Source organism: Callospermophilus lateralis, chromosome 3 (assembly GCF_048772815.1).
Source record: "Callospermophilus lateralis isolate mCalLat2 chromosome 3, mCalLat2.hap1, whole genome shotgun sequence".
NCBI lineage: Eukaryota > Metazoa > Chordata > Mammalia > Rodentia > Sciuridae > Callospermophilus > Callospermophilus lateralis.
In genome coordinates, this window is record NC_135307.1 from 108882667 (window position 1) to 108900472 (window position 17806).

Sequence of the window (17806 nt, forward strand, 5' to 3'; positions counted from 1 at the left end):
TTCTTTCCAAACCAAAACCAGGAGCCTACAGGACTCAAAAGAACTGCCACAAGGGTTGGAGGTTGTGGCTCAGTGGTAGAGCGCTCGCCTAGCAAGCATGAGGCACTGGGTTCGATCCTCAGCACCACATAAAAGTAAAATAGAGATATTGTGTCCACCTAAAACTAAAAAAATAAATATTAAAAAAAGAACTGCCATGATTTATTTGTTTTAATTTTCTCAAAGTCAAAGTGATTAATGCACATAGTTTGAAGAGTCAAATACAAATATGAAAAACGTGATTCCTTGCCCACCCTCTCCCCTCTGCCCCTTCTAGGAGGCAAGGGGGCAATGCTTTCAACTCCCGCCCTTGGCATTGTTTACACAGTGAGAATGCACGGCTTCCTTAGTCTTGTTAGGTTTTCATAACAGGCTGGACGGGGTTGCCCAGGCCTTGCAGAATGCCTCAGCCGTCACTGGGCACAGGCCACCAGCTCCTCTAGGGCTTGATCACGATGGTTGCCATGGACAAGCAGCACCTCCTTGATCCGGTGTGGCTGGAAGCCCATGTCGCTGAACTGCTCCCAGAGGCGCAGGAATTCCCCTGCCTGAGGAGGAGGAGATGGGAGGGGCTCTGCAAGGCCCACCTACACCCTGGAAGCAACTCCCCAGTACCTTCTGCACCTCATCCCAGAAAGCTTTGGTCCCCCAAACCAGAAGAACCTAATCCTCAGCAGCATCTGCCATCTTCCTGTACCTCTATGTGTAGGAAGTGTGATGTGGCTCCCAACTCTTCCTCTACCAGGGAAAGAAGTTCTGACCTGGCTACTGGCTCTGTCCTGGCCTCACCTCTCCCCTCTCACTTGGCCTTGACCCCTGTACTCAGGTACTGGGGCAGGAAGAAGGGTGCACACTGGCGCCAGGTGTGCCAGCATTGCTGAGGTTTCACATAATGCAGCCCTTGCCTGCCCTCCTCTTCTGACCCCTTTCCTCCTCAGCACCTCTGTCCCTCTGGCTGCCTCTATGAACAGGTGCTCTGGCAGGGAGTAGGGTTGGAGGCAAGTAGTATTCATCAAGCACTTAGAATTTTCTGTGAGGCCTGCAGCTGCCTGCATTCTGGGGAGTTCAAGTATCTGTGGGGCCCTTGATTCCTGTCTGGGTGTCCGACAAAGAATGGGCATTCACGAATGTCTGTTGTGTTGATTCAGCTAAATAAAACAAAACCCCTGCTTTCTTTGCCTCCAGTTGCCCTCCCCACATCTCGGGATTCTCCCTCTATCTTCTGCTTCATCTCCCTGGGCCAGCTCTTTCTCCCCTGAACTGAGGCTGCAGGCTATCTCCTGTCAGCCCACAGGCTGCTCTGGGAACTGGTATGACCCATACCTCCCAGCCCCTGGAGCCCAGGCAGGAGGCCCAGCTGACCTGGCTCTCAGAGAACTGGAACATCTCCATGGCCTCGTCCACCAGGGCCTCCTCGTAGCCCTGCTGCAGAAGCCTTTCATGGGCACTGAGGTAGCTGAGAAACTGGGCGGGAAGAAGGCAAAGAGGGAAGGATGATAAGAGAGGCAGAGGCAACAGACGAGGTGTAGAGGCACCCAGGGCCTCACTAAGGCCTGAGCTCAGAACTAGGCAGACTGGCCAGCCCACCACATCCCATGAGGCCCCAGAGATACCATGGGCTAACAGAAGAGGAAAAAAGGACCTGGGGACAGGTGGACAATGGGTCTTCACCTCACTGGCTGTCCCAAGTTGGGGGCTGGAATCCAGGAAAAGGACTTTCAGAGTGGGCTAAGATGTTCACAGAACCTAAGTGGGGAGCACGACAGGCCTCAGATGGGCATCTTGCCTGCCACCCCTAGGCAATCCTGCACCCCAGCCTGCCCACCCTCCTTGGAGAAGGAGTCTCCTCAGCCACCCTACCCCAGACACATCTCTGCCATCCAGAGCTCCTTGAGGCTTAACAGTCCTGCACCAGAACCAGAGGGAGGGGTGGTAGGGAGAGGAGGATCCCACAGGGCTGCACACCTGCTCCAGTCACTCCCTGCCTAAGTCACCAGGGGCTACTTTTACTCTTAGGCTAAAGTGCTGCCTCTTTACTAGGGCTCAGTTCCATCCAATATTTTCCAGGCTTCTCCCTGTCTGGCTCCCCAAGCTGAAGCAAGCCTCAGTGCTTTCCTGGGGAAGCTTCTCTGCCACCTTCACTGGGTGCCATCTCTAGTGCGCCCAGACCACCCTGTGCTCCCCGGCACAGCACATACAACTTTGTAATTGCTTCACTTAATCTTCCTTACCCACTAGCTTTTTGCTCCACAGGGAGGGGTTGGGCAGTTCTATTCACTGGATCCCCAGCACCAGCATGGCGGCAGAAGGAGCTCAATAAATATATGCTGTGTTTATAAACTGAATTAAGAACTACCCTTCAAGGAACTCACAGCTTAGTGGGGGAGATAAACCAGACACAGGACAACATCAGTGCCAGGCAAATCAAAGCAGGATTTATAGGAAGTAGGTGTCAAACGAAGGCTCCAGACCACAAAAATTATGAGTATATGCCGAGAAGGAGCAGGTTGGGTTTCTGCAGAGCGGGGCAGAAAGTGCAGATCATCTAACCTAATGGTTTTCAAACTGTCATCACTCCTGAGCTGTTTGTCCTAGCATATGAGGCTTCAATAATAAGCTAAGATCAGAGCTGCCTGGAAGAACTGAGGGCAAGGGCCATGGGAGCCCAGAATCCAGCACTCCTGCCAGAAGTTCTGCTTGGAACGTCTAGACCTCGCTCTGAGCACATTTGGAAAATCACATACTCAAGGCTGCCTTTCACAACTGGGGAAACAGGTCAAGACAGGGCAGGTGGTTTGCCCAGGGTTCCAGGATAACTTGACCTCTTGTCTGAGAAGGAGATTGGTTGCTAGAGGAGAAGCTTTGAGGTAGCCTGGCAGTGGACAGAGGTTCTGAAGAAAACTTCACCTTCAGAAGGTGAGAGGGCAAAGGCAAGGGCAGATGGTGGATGCTCCCTTTACCTTTTGGCTTGCCCATAGCAATGATTCTCAGCCTTGGTGCTCTTTACAACCACCCTGGGAATTTTGAAAATTACTGGTGCCTGGGCCTCACCAGAGGCTCCAGTATATTTGATCTGAGGCATAACCTGGACACTGGGATGAATTTATAGTTCTCCAGGTGATTCTAATGTACAGCCAAAGTTAAGAATCACTGGCTGAAGGGACAGTTGACCACCTCCACACCATGCCAGGCTGCATATCTAGACCATCTGCAGATCTTCTAAAATTATAGGTTCTTGGGTCTGGTCCAGATAGATTGGGGCTCTTCAGGACAGGGCCTGGGGGTCTGCACTTTAAAGATTCTGCTGCTTGGTCAGCTTTTGGGTCTATGGGACTGTAGAGGGTACCAAGCTTGCCTGAGGCCCTAGGTTAAATGTCACCTTCAGACCCCAGGATGCGTTTTCCAGAAGTCATTGGTTCCAAACACATACTTATTCCTCCTCTGTCCTATAAACAGGGAAGCACAAAAAAAAGGAGCTTGGTGTGTCTGGAGTCCTATAGCAAGTTCTGAGCTTGGACCCTGGACCCTTACACATGCTGCTCAAGCCTGTCCTTTGGGCACATCATATCTGTAAAAGGAAGGAGAGAGGCATAGAGCTTATCTTTTATTTATTTATTTTTTAGTTATAGGTAGGCACAATATCTTTATTTTTTGATTATTATACAAGCTAGGCAAGCACTCTACCACTAAGCTACAACCCCAGACCACAGAGCTTATCTTTTGAATCTCCTCTTATATCTCCTCTTCCTGACTCTTCTAAGTGTACTATCTCCATCATCTGATGCTCTCCTTCCTTTCAAGGGGAGAAGGATCTGAACCCAACACATTGGGAGGCCAGTGCCCTGTGTTGGCTCTGACTAATCTTCAGAATTCCACAATGATGGGCTGAGACCTCAGCCTTGTCACAGTGGGCAAAGGGACTGAGGAGGCATGTCAGAGCCCCACTGTGGGCCTGAACCTCACAGCCTTCCTATCCAGCTTCTTGGCCAAGGTCAGCTAAGGGTAGGGGCCACTTTAGATCTGCTCTTAAATCTCAGATAAGACAAGGTTGCTGTCCTAGGAGGTTTTCACATAGAGAATGAAAGAAAAGCACTGTCCAACAAAGATTCAGAATCAGGACAACCTGACCTCAACACTTCTGTTGCTATTGACAGGCTATTGAACCCCCTGGTCTCAGTTTCCTCATCTGCAAAATGCCCAGGACAGTAAGACAAGGTTGCTGTCCTAGGAGGTTTTCACATAGAGAATGAAAGAAAAGCACTGTCCAACAAAGATTCAGAATCAGGACAACCTGACCTTAACACTTCTGTCGCTATTGACAGGCTATTGAACCCCCTGGTCTCAGTTTCCTCATCTGCAAAATGCCCAGGACAGTAACAGCATAATAACTTTGTAGAACTGAGACCTAACTGAAGACTTTCAGATTAAGGGACCAGTGCAAAGAAAGTATTCAAAATCTGTTAGTAACCCCTCCTCTCCACCCAATTTAGCTAGCATGGGGGTCACCATGTTGAAAATGTTCCTCCAGATAGGGCATAGACTTATGAACCCAGGGTAGAGAAAAAGCAGGAGTGGGTTGGGAACACCAGAGCATTTCCCCACTTTCCCAACCTGGCAGCAGCACATTCTGCTCTGGCTCCTGTTTAAGAATCACTCTCCTGTCACTCCCTCACCCAGAAGCAGGCCTGAGTCTTGAACCTCAGGGACCCACTCACTATTCTGCAGTCATCAGTGATTAAGAAGAAGGTGTCGGGGCTGGAGATGTAGCTCGATGGCAGAGTGCTTGCCTAGCATGTGTGAGGCACTGGGTTCAATTCTCAGCACCACATAAAAATGAATAAACAAAATAAAGGTATTGTGTCCAACTACAACAAACAAATTAAAAAAGAAGAAGAAGGAGAAGGAGGAGGTGAAGGAAGTGGCACATGCCTGAAATCCTAGCAGCTCAGGAGACTGAGGCAGGAGGATCACAGGTTCAAAGCCAGCCTTAGCAACTTCGTGAGGCGCTCAGTGAGACCCTGTCTCAAAATAAAATATAAAAAGGGCTGGGGATGTGGCTCAGTGGTTAAATACCCCTGGGCTCAATCCCCATACCAAAAAAAGAAGGAGAAGGAGAGGGAGGAGGAGAAGGAGAAGGAGGAGGAGGAGTTCAAGTCCTCTGGCAGTGGTGGGGTGGAGACAGGAGAAAAAGGAATAAGTGCCAACTGCCCTGTGACCAGTTTTCTAGCCATGAAGAGCCCCAATACTTAGAAAATACAAAGGAGATGCTACAACAGGGGTATAGACAATAGCATTCAATGCCACCTCCTGTCCTCACTCATAATCTTTCTATGATTCCATTTTGCCTACTAGGTTATTATAAAAGTCTCAGCCCAGTTTTCAAATACCCTCAACCTGTCCCAACTCCCCTTCCCTGTCTTATCTCCCACCAGCCTGCCTCATGCATCTTCTCCAGCAAGACGGACTGGATCAGATCTCCTGCACACTTCCTTTCTGCCTCTAACTCCTTTGCTCACACTATCCCTATTACTCTTCTCCTTATTTCAAAGCCAGGTCTTATTTAGACTTGGAAGTCCTGTTCCATGTGTGGTCCCTTCATGAAGCTTTTCCTACTCACTAGAACCTCCTTGTGGTAGATTGAGAATGACCATAAATTTTGGGGTGTTCTTCCCATCAAGAGGGAGTTTATTTTTCTACCTTTATATCTGGGCTAGTCTTTGACATGCTTTGGCCAACAGAATAAGATAGAAGTGACTATGTACAATTCCAGCCCAGGCCTCAGGAGGCCCTGAAGTTTTCATTCTTGGAACCAAGTGAGCTAGCTTGTCGGATGTGTGTGGTCCAGTTGACAATTGACACCAACCTCTGGACTGGGAACAAGCCCATCTTAAGCTATTTAGCCCCAACGAAGTCACTACATTATGGCCACAAGAGAGATCAAGATGAGACCAGCAGAAGATCACCTAGCTGAGTCCAACTTCAAACTGCCAACCCACAGAAACTCATAAGCAAATTCATGATTGTTGATTAAGGCACTAAGGTTCAGGCGGTTTGTTGCACAGCAGCAGATGACAGAAATACTCCGCAGCACTTATACATGCCCGTTATGCTCCCAGGCATCTTGTAACCAGCAGCTCTTTACTTTGGGGATCCTCACTCCTTTGAAGGTGCTCTCACATTCTTGGCTTCTATTGGGAGTCAAGACCTACTTCCCCAAACTATTGAAGTGCTACCCTTTGAGTGCCATCACTGAGTGTCCACAATTCTAGTAATAAGAGTACTCTTTGAAAATAGAATCTGGGGGTGGTAAAGTCTGATGCACCTTCCAGAGGCCCTTTACTGAAGGACTCATTACCCCAGATGCTGGGAGGGATAGGAGACACCTCCAGGGACTGCCTAAGCTGTTGAGATCCATGTCTCTCACGTCACACCCTTCCCATGAACAATGACTGCCTGAAGTAGGGTAGAAAGCCTGGTCATATCAGCCTCACTTAGGCAACTCTGAGGAGCCAGAGAGGTTCCAGAGCTGTGGGGTTAGCTGATGCTATTTCTGGTCCTACATTACAGCTCTTCTTCCTCTGCCACTTCTGCTTCTGTCCCCTCCCTTCCATAGCAGCTGGTCCCAAGGACCTCCTTAATAAGCATCCTACATGCCAAACTTCATCTGACTCTGCTTCCTGGGGAACCCAACCCACAGCACTGGTTTTTATGTACCTCGGTCTTTCCTATAGCTCCCAGCTGCATCTGTATACCCAAAAAGTACACAATAAATACTCTTGACCAGTCAACATACTTTATATACAACCAAAGATATGAAAAATTGTGCTGTATATGTGTAATAAGAATTGTAATGCATTCCACTGTCATTTATTTTTTTTAAATCAATTTAAAAAATAAACAATAAATACTCTTTGCCAGATGGAAGGATGTGGAGAAATGGATGTGGGTATTGATAAACTATTCATTGAGGAAAGTGGTTAGAGCTGTGCCCTCCAAGCCACTAAGCATATGTAGCTGTTTGGATTAAATTTAATTACAATTTTAGAAATTTTAAATTAGTTTCTCAATCACACTAGCCACATTGAATGTAATGAAGTAGGCTAGTGGCTACTGTATTGAACAACAGAGATAAAAACATCTCTCATTAGATAAAGTTCTACTGGACTATTCTAGAAAGATTCTTGACTACACGAAGCTCTAGTTCCTATATTTAGGGCAAGAGCTAGACAGGTGTACAATACTGAGATTCCCTGAGTAGGTGTGAGGATAACTCCTATGGAGGAGGCAGCGTAGGGACTAGAGGTTTGCTCACAACCCCAATAATTAATACCAGGTTGAGGTTCAAAATATATTCAAGATACAAAACCACATGGCCACTCATTGGCTCCAGCTTCACAGCCCCTCAGTCCTGAGTCCCTCACTTACCTGGCTCAGGCTCTGTCTCCCTGTCTTCTGTAGAGCCTCAATGGCCCTTCCCAGGGGATATCCCAGGGCAATCACGGGCCCTATGAGGTCCTGCTCCTCCTGGCTCAGTGCAGACAGCAGGTCAGCTGTAGAATCAGGGTGCGATCTGTGGGAGTTGAGAGGCTGGGGTGTTCCCCTCAGGGGTGGCAGGCAGGTGTACGGACTGAGAGACTGAAATACAGAGAGGCTGGCATGTCAGTTACCAAAGGAGGTGACACCTGGCTGGGCTGGACATTTAAAAAGTGCCTTTGTGTACAGTTTCTATACCTAGTGTAGGAGTTAGCATGGGGGGTGGGGGGTGGGGTTAGAGCCCTGAAGACCCCAGCTCCCCACTGTCTACTCACTTTATTCAAATGTAAAATGGAGGCAATCTCAAAAGTACCTCACAGGGTTGTAACAAGGCTTAAATAAGACAACATGAGCAAAGGGGCCTGGCATAAAGGGATCAGCAAAGTGGCCTGGCATACAGAAACTGTCAATGAAGGCTAATACTTATTACTTAGAATACCCTGCAAAAGAAATATGATAGGTATCCAGGTGCTATGATACACTCCTGAAGTCCCAGCTACTCAGGAGACTAAGGCAGGAGGATCATTTGAGCTCAGGAATTTGAAACCAGCCTGGGCAACCTAGTGAGGCCCTATCTTAAGAATAAAGGGAAGGAAAGGAAAGGAATATAATATGTCCACCCTGCTATCTCTTTTTACAGATATTGAAGTCAAGGTTTAGAGAAGTTAATGACCCTGATACACAACACACATTTGGGAGTTGAACCCTACTCAGAGGTTCTTTACCTCATGGGGCAGGAAAAGACCTTCCTAGCCAGACTCTCCTTCTTGAGTTCATCTGGGCTGGGGTCTGGCAGGGTGTATAGTAGGGTAGGAACTGGGCACACCAACCCCTCAGTTGTGCTTGAGAGACTCACACAAATGCTGGACTAAGGAAGGTGACTTGAAGGCATTTCAGCTGGTTTTCCAGCACCCCTTCTCTACATAGTAGAACTCCTCTGCTAGCCCTGAACACAGCACCCTAGTTCTATCTCCCAAGGAAAGACCAGCTGCCGCTCTAGCTCCTGGGGCCAAGTATACGTGGGGCGTAGGAATTCCCCACCCATCTGTCCCCTTCTTCTTGGGTTTCCCTAACATGACCCCACTCTAGGGACTACTGTTTACCTCAAGGGTGGAGATCCACATTTTAGGAGAAGAGTCTACTCTTGTCTTTGTTTCCTCATCAACAGAATATCTACCCCATCCTCCCTACATGGCTGTTCTAGACTAATCTGACCAGGGAAGAGACATCCTGACATCAGCTCTGATCCTTGAGCATGGTCTGTCCCACTTACAGAGCCTTTTCCCCTTTACTATTTGCTCTAAACAACCGTGGGAAGGGTTGCTGGTCCATTTTTTTAGGTAGAGAAGGGTGGCTCAGAGTGGTTCAATAACTTGCCTAAGGTCACACACCAGTAAGTGGGAGATTTCTGTCTTTGGGATTTAATTTCACTTGGCCTCATTCTGCAGTATCTCCTGGCTTGACTGGCAGAAAGCTGTGCTCAAGTGCTACTCTCTGCTACCAATTCTTGACCTAACTCATCTAAACCTAGATCTAGCTCTCTGGATCTAGGTTTTGTGGAATCTGATAACTTAAAACAATTTTAAGAGGACTTCTTAAAGAAAAAGAACATTTAATGAAGAACATGAAATTGGGTATAAGGCCTTGGAAGGGACAGAGTAAAGGTTCCAAGGATGAAGCTTCTTTGGCCTCACCATAAATTTGCCTCTCCTCCGGGTTCTGCCCAGCTCACTATTTCGGCCTGAAACCTTACCATCCTTCAGAAGCCCTCTCTGTCTCTCAATACCTTATCCTACTATACAGGGCTTGGCCTTGTCCACACCCCCTTGACCAACTCTCTATGTCCTGTGGTTTGGATCTTATCTCTCCCAACCCAGTGTTTGGCAGGAAGTTACTACAGTGACTATCCCTTGATTGAGCCTCCAGCTTACCCAGACTACAGTAAAATTCATCCATGGGAGGCCTTAGAATTGTGTCTCCTTCATTAAGGCAATTCAACATTCATTAAAAACCCTCTATGGGTCAAATCTGCTTCTAGATGCCCTGGAAACGAAAATGAATGCCATCTGATTCCTGCCTTAAAAGAACTCATTCCACCCAAGGAAACAGACAGGAACTGGTAATTACAATCATGAAATGTGCGCCAATAGAGGCAAAGCAGACAGAGCAGGGAAACAGAATGGGTTCTGCTAAGCAGAGAACATTCTAGGTAAATGGCCAGAAGGGCCGCACACCGGGGCCAGATGGGAACAGGTAAAGCTAAGAAGGAAGGAGCACGGGGAGGAAGGAGCTGAGATTGCAGAGGTGAGGCTGGCCAGCGGAGGCCCTGGTGGAGCAGGCAGTCCTTACCGCAACAGTGGGCTTGTGGCTCCGCAGTGGGGGCATGGAGCCAGCTGTCGAGGGCCGTGGGGGCAGCGCAGGGGCTTTGGGGGGCTGGGGTGCAGGGACGTTGGGGAGCTGGGGTGCAGGCCTGGGTGGCGGTGAGGGGCACAGGCTCAGCGCCCTGTGACCGCGAAAGCGGTGCAGGAGCGCGCGGGGACAGGCAGCCAACCTGCTCTCAGAGAGCCGCCGCCGTGCCCCAGCCAGCTCGGACCTCACGCTGCGCAGCACATCCAGGGAGCGAAGGCCATGGCTGGAGCCAGGGCGCCCTGGAGAATGGGGCTGCGGGCTGCTGGAGTCCAGCTCTTCCTCGCTGGCAGAGAAGCCTTCTTCCTTGTTCTCTTCTTCCTCTAGTGGCTCCTGGGGTCCATCCTCCTCGTCTCTGGCTGTGCCAGGCGCAAATGCCAGCCCACTTTCGGAACTGACCAGCAAGAGCCAGGCCGGAGGGGCTGACACAGTCCTCAGATCATTGCACTGGTACGAGCAGGGTCCTCGGATGGCAGCCTCCACCCAGAAGAGAGTGTTCCTTTCCAGGCTGAAGTCATGCTGCTGAGAGAAGGTTTTGTGAGGTCCAGATGGGGCAAACAAGGACCTTGGGAGGCTCCCTAATGGCTGGCCTGGGGACCCTGATGAGCCAAAGATTTACCAGGTCTGGACAGCTTTTGATTCGGAGTCCTGGGCATCCTACACAGCCCACTCCCACCAATAGTTTTAGCTAACACTGGGGCAAATGGATACCAGTAACAGTTTATTGGCAAGCTCTGGCATGAAGAGCAGAATGAGAAATGATTGAATAGAATGAAATGCAATATCTAAAACCCTTTGCCATTCAGTATGTCATTGCTAACTATGTTAAAAATCTCTCAAATAACTGGGTGCAATGAATCATGCTTGTAATCCCAGCTACTTGGGAGACTGAAGCAAGGGGTTCCAAAGTTTGAGGTCAGGTTTAACAATGTAGCAAGACCCCATCTCAAAAGAAAAATAAAAAAGGCTGGGGATATAGCTCAATGGTAGAGCACTCTTGGGTTCAATCTCTAGTTCAGAAAAAAAAAAAATCCAATAAAACTGGTTCTTCACAAAGAAGTGTTCACCAGAGCCCAGCAGTTTGCCACTGAACAGTCAGCCTTGGAGGCCCATTCAGCAGACAAACCTCCCTATGGAGCAGTTCATATCTGCCCTTTACCCACTTTGCTCTCATCCAGGGATACTCTGGGGTCCAGGAAATATATAATCTAACCTTTGTTGAATTTAACTAGTAGGTCAGGTGTCATTCCTTGTTCCAGATTATGAAAATGAGGCTCATAATTTTTTTTTTTGTACTGGGGACTGAATGCAGGGGTGCTTTAACCCTGAACTATATTCTCAACCCTATTTACTTTTTATATTGAGACAGAGTCTCCCTAAATTTCTTAGGACCTTGCTAAATTGCTGAGAGGCTGGCCTTGAACTTTGGATCCTCCTATCTCAGGTTCCCAAGTCACTGGGATTACAGGCATGTGCCAGTACACACAGCAAGACTTAAATTTTTTTATTTGCTGTGGACAGATAGATGATAGATATGGACAGATAGAGGGGTGTTGAACTTGTGTTTCTGTCTACTGACTGTAGTGCTCATCCCACTGACTATTAGGCCACCTAAGAAAGCAATCTGGAATCTATATAATTATTCTAACTTTGATTCAATTTATAACTGAATTTAAAAATGAGAGTATTCCTATTTCTTACCTTTCTTTTCTGTAGTTGTAGACTGATAGCACCACATAAAAATAAAGAAATAAAGGCATGCTAAGGATTAAACCCAGTGCTTCACATGTGCTAGGCAGACACTCTGCCACTGAGCTACAGCCCTAGCCCTGTTTCTTACCTTTAAAGTTAAGAATAGAAAACATAAAACTCCATTAAAAATTGTATGGCTGCAGGTATAGCTCAGTAGTAGAGCACTTACCTAGCTTGCCCAAGGCCTTGGGTTTGATCACTAGCACTGAAAAAAATGGCTAAATAACTTTAAAGGGCAATTTTAGTGCTCTCCCATGGCCAATTGAGGAAGAGACAGGCTAGGAGAAGTAGTGTTTGAGGGAGGAAGGGGCAGATAGGCAGAAAGACACAGATATTGGACAGAACACAGGCACTGCCTCTCTCACTGACATGACCCTGCCTTGAGGAGAGAAGTCTGACTCAGCAGCTCCAATGTGACTGCCTGATTGAGGTCAGGGACCAGGTTTTATTCCTTTCTCTGAATCTTTAAGGCCCGGGGCAGGCCAGGCACAGAGTGGATATTTATAGGCATGTGCAGAATAAATGGTTAGAAAAAAGAGATTTGAGCAAAAACAGGTAGGTTATAAAAGACAGAGGAAGGAAAAAGGCAATTTCATAACTGAGGCATACTTGGAGAGAAAAAGACTAAGAGATAAAGAGACAGTCAGTGGGACTTAGAGGGATAAAAGACCCAATAAAATACCAACATTTTTTTATTCTGAAATGCCACACTATGATTCTAAATTTAATATGAAAGACAAACAAATAAAAATAGCTATAAAAACTCTGGTAACAAAAATATAAATAAGGAGAACTGAGACCTGGCTTTGCCAGTTCTCGATAATTAAACTATGACACTATCCCAAACAGATTGAAGGTACATAATAGAAAATCCAGACATAAATCATAATATATATGGGGCTTTAAAAAGTAATAAAGGTGGCAGTAGGAAAAGGAGAGATAGTCAATAAATTGTGTTAGCTAGCTGGAAAAAATAAAGTTGGATTCATTCTCACTCTAAAGATGAATTCCAAAAAGGATTCAAATATATGATATGACATGAGAAAGTACTAGGAGAAACAGAAGAGAAATCCTTTATAATTACAGGTGGTCAAAACCATAAAAGGAAAGATAATTCTAAATGACTACTACTATAACCACTATATACCATACACATACAGAAGGAAAACGACTTCCAAAGAGGGAAGCTTCAGAACAACTTCTCAGTGTGGTTAGAGCTGAGCAGGAGGGAAAAATTGTGATAATCTACCTCCATTGCAGGGTTGGTAAAGTAAATTCCTGTTCTCAACAACACAAAGAGAAGACAGGCAGCACTGGCTGTTAGGGGAGAGCCAGAGCACCTGCTACACAGAGCAGCATGCATCCCATAGATACTGTGCTCTGGGCTTTACAATCACTGAGCCATATCCCAGCTCTTTTTATTTTTTATTTTGAGACAATCTTGCTAAGTTGCTGAGGCTGGCTTTGAACTTGCAATTCTCCTGCCTCAGCCCCCTAAGCTGTCGGGATAATAGGCATGTGGCACCACTTCCAGCTGTAAACCTTGATTCTGATGAGCCTGTGATTCCTGGGGCTACAGAGGAAGCAAGTTCACACTGGGTCCTCTCCTGTCCCTGGAGGTCACTCAGCCTCTTTACCTGATTTTCCCCAGGACTGTGCTCTATGCTCCTGAATTCCCTGCAACAACCCTTTGCCTCAATTTTTGCCTTCCCCAACTGGTATCTTATATCTCATTCCAAGTTCTACTCTTAGCTAATATGAAATTACCTGGAGTCAGGACCTGGATTTTCATATTATCACTACCAATAACTGTGAATAACTATCCCCCTTCTCTAAACATCAGGTTTCTCATGTGTAAAATGAGTGAGAGCCAAACGAGACCTTCAAACTTTTCTATAAACACTCCTGCAGATAGTAGAGAGTGAGCACCAAGTCTGTGAGCCCAGGCCCCAGGGGATCCAGGCTAGCTCCACAGCTCTTTGATACCACCATATACCCTGGGAATGTGCACTTAGTAAGGTGTAATCTAGGGATGTGAACCAGGGGCATGAGGTCCTTCTAGGCCACTTCCAGGTGTGGGTCTGTGTAATAGCACTCCCTTCTAATTCCTTCTAATATGCCCCAGGTAACTATCTGCATTTTAAGAGGATAACAGATAAAAGAGTGATTTTAATGGTGGAATTTTAGACATGGCCGCAAGTTGGTAGAGAAGGGGAACTGGAGCACCATTGCAGTAACTGCCCCTCACTTCACATAAGCAGCCTCTCAGTATCCTCAGCTTAAAACAAGACCACTGTACAACCCTCATCACCTAGCCACCAACTTTCTTCATGAAACTTTTTTCCCCCCTCTATTGGATTAATTTCAAGCTTCCCAGACTATTCAAAAGCAGGTCAAGCTGCCCTTTCTCAGGCCTCAGACCCAGGGACAAGAAGCTAGAGAGACAGGCACACTTACCACAGAACCCAGCAGAAGCTCCCTGCAGGCAGGGATACTGAACTCTGGTGCAGGGAGAGGCTCTGTGCTGATCACAAAACCCTTGGGTACCTTGAAGGGGACACCATCGAGGGCACTCATTCTGTCAGGAGTGTGGAGATGGCTCAGCAGTGTTCAGCAGGCTGCCTGGGGTCAGAAAGAAAGAATGTAGAGTCCTGTGGACCAGGCTCAGACCTCAAGGACCCTCACCAGTCTCCTGCACAGTTGCTTAGCTGGGCAACACACAACTGGAAAAGAACAGGTGAACTGGCCAGAGCTGCTTATGGGAGGATATAAATAAAAACAAGAACACTTTCACATGCCAGGAATTGACTATTTCATGTCTAAGTCATGCTTTATATCACTGTCTATAAGACTAGCTCTAAAGCATTTCATCAATAGAGTTGCCATTCCAAAGTTTAAGGAAGAAATTACACCAAATTACACAAACTCTTGCAAGAAGAAGAAAATAAAGAATACTTCCTAATTCATTATAATTGAATATAACCTTTATGCCAAACTTGACAAGAAAATTAGATGGCACTCTCTCATGAACCAAGATGCAAAAATCTTAACAAAAATAATTATGGAAAGAATCATACAACAATGTCAAGCTGAATTTGTTCCTGAAATGACAGATTGGTTTAACATTCCAAAATTAATCAATAGGAATACAGATAAATATTAATAAAGATCAAAGTAATATAATTTTATATCTCCATGGATCCAGAAAAAATACTTCATAAAATTAATATCCATTTGTGATTTTAAGCAACTAACCCTTAAAAATTTAGGAAGACTGTCATTTCCTTAAAATAATAATGAATATCTCTAAAACATCTATAGCAAACATCCTACTTAATGATGAGATTCAAAAGGACATCCCCAATACTGGAAATGATACAAAAGAGTCCCCATCAAGTCTATTTAATATTGCACTACAGGCACTATTTTGTGGGAGTGTAACAATTGGAAAGAAAGCAAGCAAGCAACCATTATTTATGGATGACATAATTATATAAGAAAATCAAAAATAATCTGTGAATAAAATTCTTAGAATTAGTAACATAATTCATCAAGGTCATTGGGTATGAGGTCAATGTTTCAAACATATCTCTGAGGCTAGGGATATAGCTAAGTTGGTAGAGTGCTTGCTTTGCATGCACAAGGCCCTGGGTTCAATCCCCCAAACCAAATATGTGTGTGTGTGTGTGTGTTTTACTAGGGATTGAAGCCAGGGGTGCTCTACCACTGAGCTACAACTCCACAGCCCTTTTTAAAATTTTTATTTTAAGACGGTCTTGCTAAATTACCAAGGCTGGCCTCCAACTTGTGATGTTCCTTGGTCAGCCTCCAGAGTCGCTGGGGTTACAGGTATGCACCACTGTGCTCAACTTAAATAGCATCTTTAAAACATTTCTTTAGAAATGGACCAATTCTACTTGACTTTCATAGCAACAGTGCATGAGAGTTACAGATGATCACATTCTCAGTGACACCTGAAATTGTCAGGCTTTTTAATTTAACCATTCATTGTTGTGTGTGTGTAGTGGTATCCCATTGTTTACTTTGCACATAACTGACGATTTATGAGGTTAAACAATTTATCCAGAATTAAAAGCTCATTCACATATCATTTCTAGGTCTTTTGCCTAAGTGTAGTATCTGTACTTAGTTTAACAATACAAGAGCCAGGGATTAAATATTGAGTCTGCTGCCTTGCAATAAAAAACAAACAAACAAACAAACAAACAAAAAACTAATTCACACAGAATTTAAGCTCACAACTACCTATAATATAAATCTAGACTCCTAAAGACACTCTGGCATTTTGCAAACAATCAGGGATTATTAGGGAACCTGCACCAGAGAGTGCCTCTGGCTCAACACAATCTGTCATCCCTGCCAGGATGACGCAAAACTCTGCTGCTTAGGGTCACTGTGCGGTCATGCTGTTCCCTACAGCAGAGCACCATGTAGAGGTAGGGTGGTGGGTAATCTGAGTGCAGACAGGTCAATTGAGGGCAGGTGGGCAAATCCTTTAATCCCCTCATCTCCTCCCCCATCTGTCCATTCTTGCCAGTGTCTTCCTCTATATGACTCATTCACTCCATGCTTTGAGCCAGCGCCCCAGCACAGCAGACACTGCTCCTCATGCTGCCTCCATCATACAGGACCAGGCAAGTCCTCGGGTAACCAATAACCCATCTGCCCTGTCAGCTAGTTCTCACAGGGCACTTCTGAGGTACAATAGTGTAAAAGGAGACATGGAAAATTCAGCAAGTTTTGGCATTCTCAGATTTATCATTCACATTTTCAGTTATCACTTGAATTCTGAACTATGGGAAGACCAATAGTTCTATTGAGGCTCAGAGGGAATGTACTGTCCACTTAGCAGGTAGAAGGCAGCCTTCTTCCCCATCTTTGACTCAGCAACTGCATCCTAATAGGTCTTCTCTAATCTACTATACACTTGCTTCCAGGGTAACTTAAGAGTTAAAGGATTCTGGGAATCTCTCTCTTAAGAATGGCAAGAGCTGAGATATGATCTAGTTAGAACATAGTCTAAAATGAGGGTCACCTTGCTAAATACAAAATAAGAGATATAGATGGTTAGGTAACAATTTCAGGGCTTACCAGGACCCCGCACAAGGGAGTGCCTCTGGAAGGGGAGTGTTCTAGTCCTTATGGGGCTTGGGAAGCTTTAGGAAAGCAACCGGCTTTGATCTGGACCCCAGAAGGTTGGAGAACAGCCTGTGATCAGGAGAGAGATGGAGAGTGAGATTCCAGGGAACAGCTTGAGCCAGGGAGCAGAGGCAGGAAGATGCAGGGCAGAGGGAGTGGGTGACAAGTTGTTTGATTCAAGTAGATAGCTTGTGCTGGAAGCAGTCTGCACCAAGATTGAAGGGATAGATTTGGGTCTGCCTGGGGAGGACTTTGAACTTTAGGTTGAGTTCTGGCTCCATTCAGTAGGTGACAGAGAAAGCCCTGAAGAGGCCTGGGGGTGGGGGAATGGGAGTGGAGACATTAGGAAAGCCAGGCTGTGCATGCTTCAACAAACTATACAATCCAGGATTTCTCAAATCCCAGTCCATGTGCCAGTGCCCATTTGGCATAGCTGAGCATGGGCCTGGGTGGAGACTGTGGTGAGTTGTCTAGTCATGACAGCAGTTTTAAAGTTCTCTACTATACTCTTTTAAGTGACTTCACTTGCTCATAGCTTTAATTACCAACAAATGATTCACAAATTCTCCAGGTCTCTTCTGAGATCAAACTCATAAAACACAACCAGCTACAAGACATCTCTCCCAAGATGTCTCAAGAGTCCCTCAAACTCAACATATGCAAAGTGAACTATTGACTTTCCCCTCCCCCAAAGTGATCATCCCCCACCTCCAGGGTTCCTCTCAAGGTATGGCAGCTTTGATCCAGGCAATGAGGGTCTATTCCTAATGTTCCTCTCATTTCCTACCCATGCCAAATCCTTTGACAAGTTCTCTCTTTTAAATCTGGAGTGTAGCCATTTCATGCTTCCTGCACTGCTACCATGGGAACCCCAGCCCCTGTTCTTTCACTTAGACAACTGTTCCCCATGTATCCT

The 17806-nt window shown here is 46.1% G+C and overlaps 1 protein-coding gene across 1 annotated transcript; it reads right to left on the reverse strand.

Annotated features, from left to right (window-relative positions):
• Positions 1-295: 295 nt before the first annotated feature.
• On the reverse strand, positions 296-17278 carry Ubap1l (ubiquitin associated protein 1 like). Its single transcript, XM_076848633.2, has 6 exons — positions 16843-17278; positions 14188-14352; positions 9922-10497; positions 7465-7674; positions 1402-1503; positions 296-587 (listed from the first exon to the last, which is right to left on the reverse strand). The coding sequence occupies exons 2-6, from the start codon at positions 14305-14307 to the stop codon at positions 453-455; spliced, it is 1143 nt and encodes a 380-aa protein (XP_076704748.2). The 5' UTR covers positions 14308-14352; positions 16843-17278; the 3' UTR covers positions 296-452.
• Positions 17279-17806: the final 528 nt, after the last annotated feature.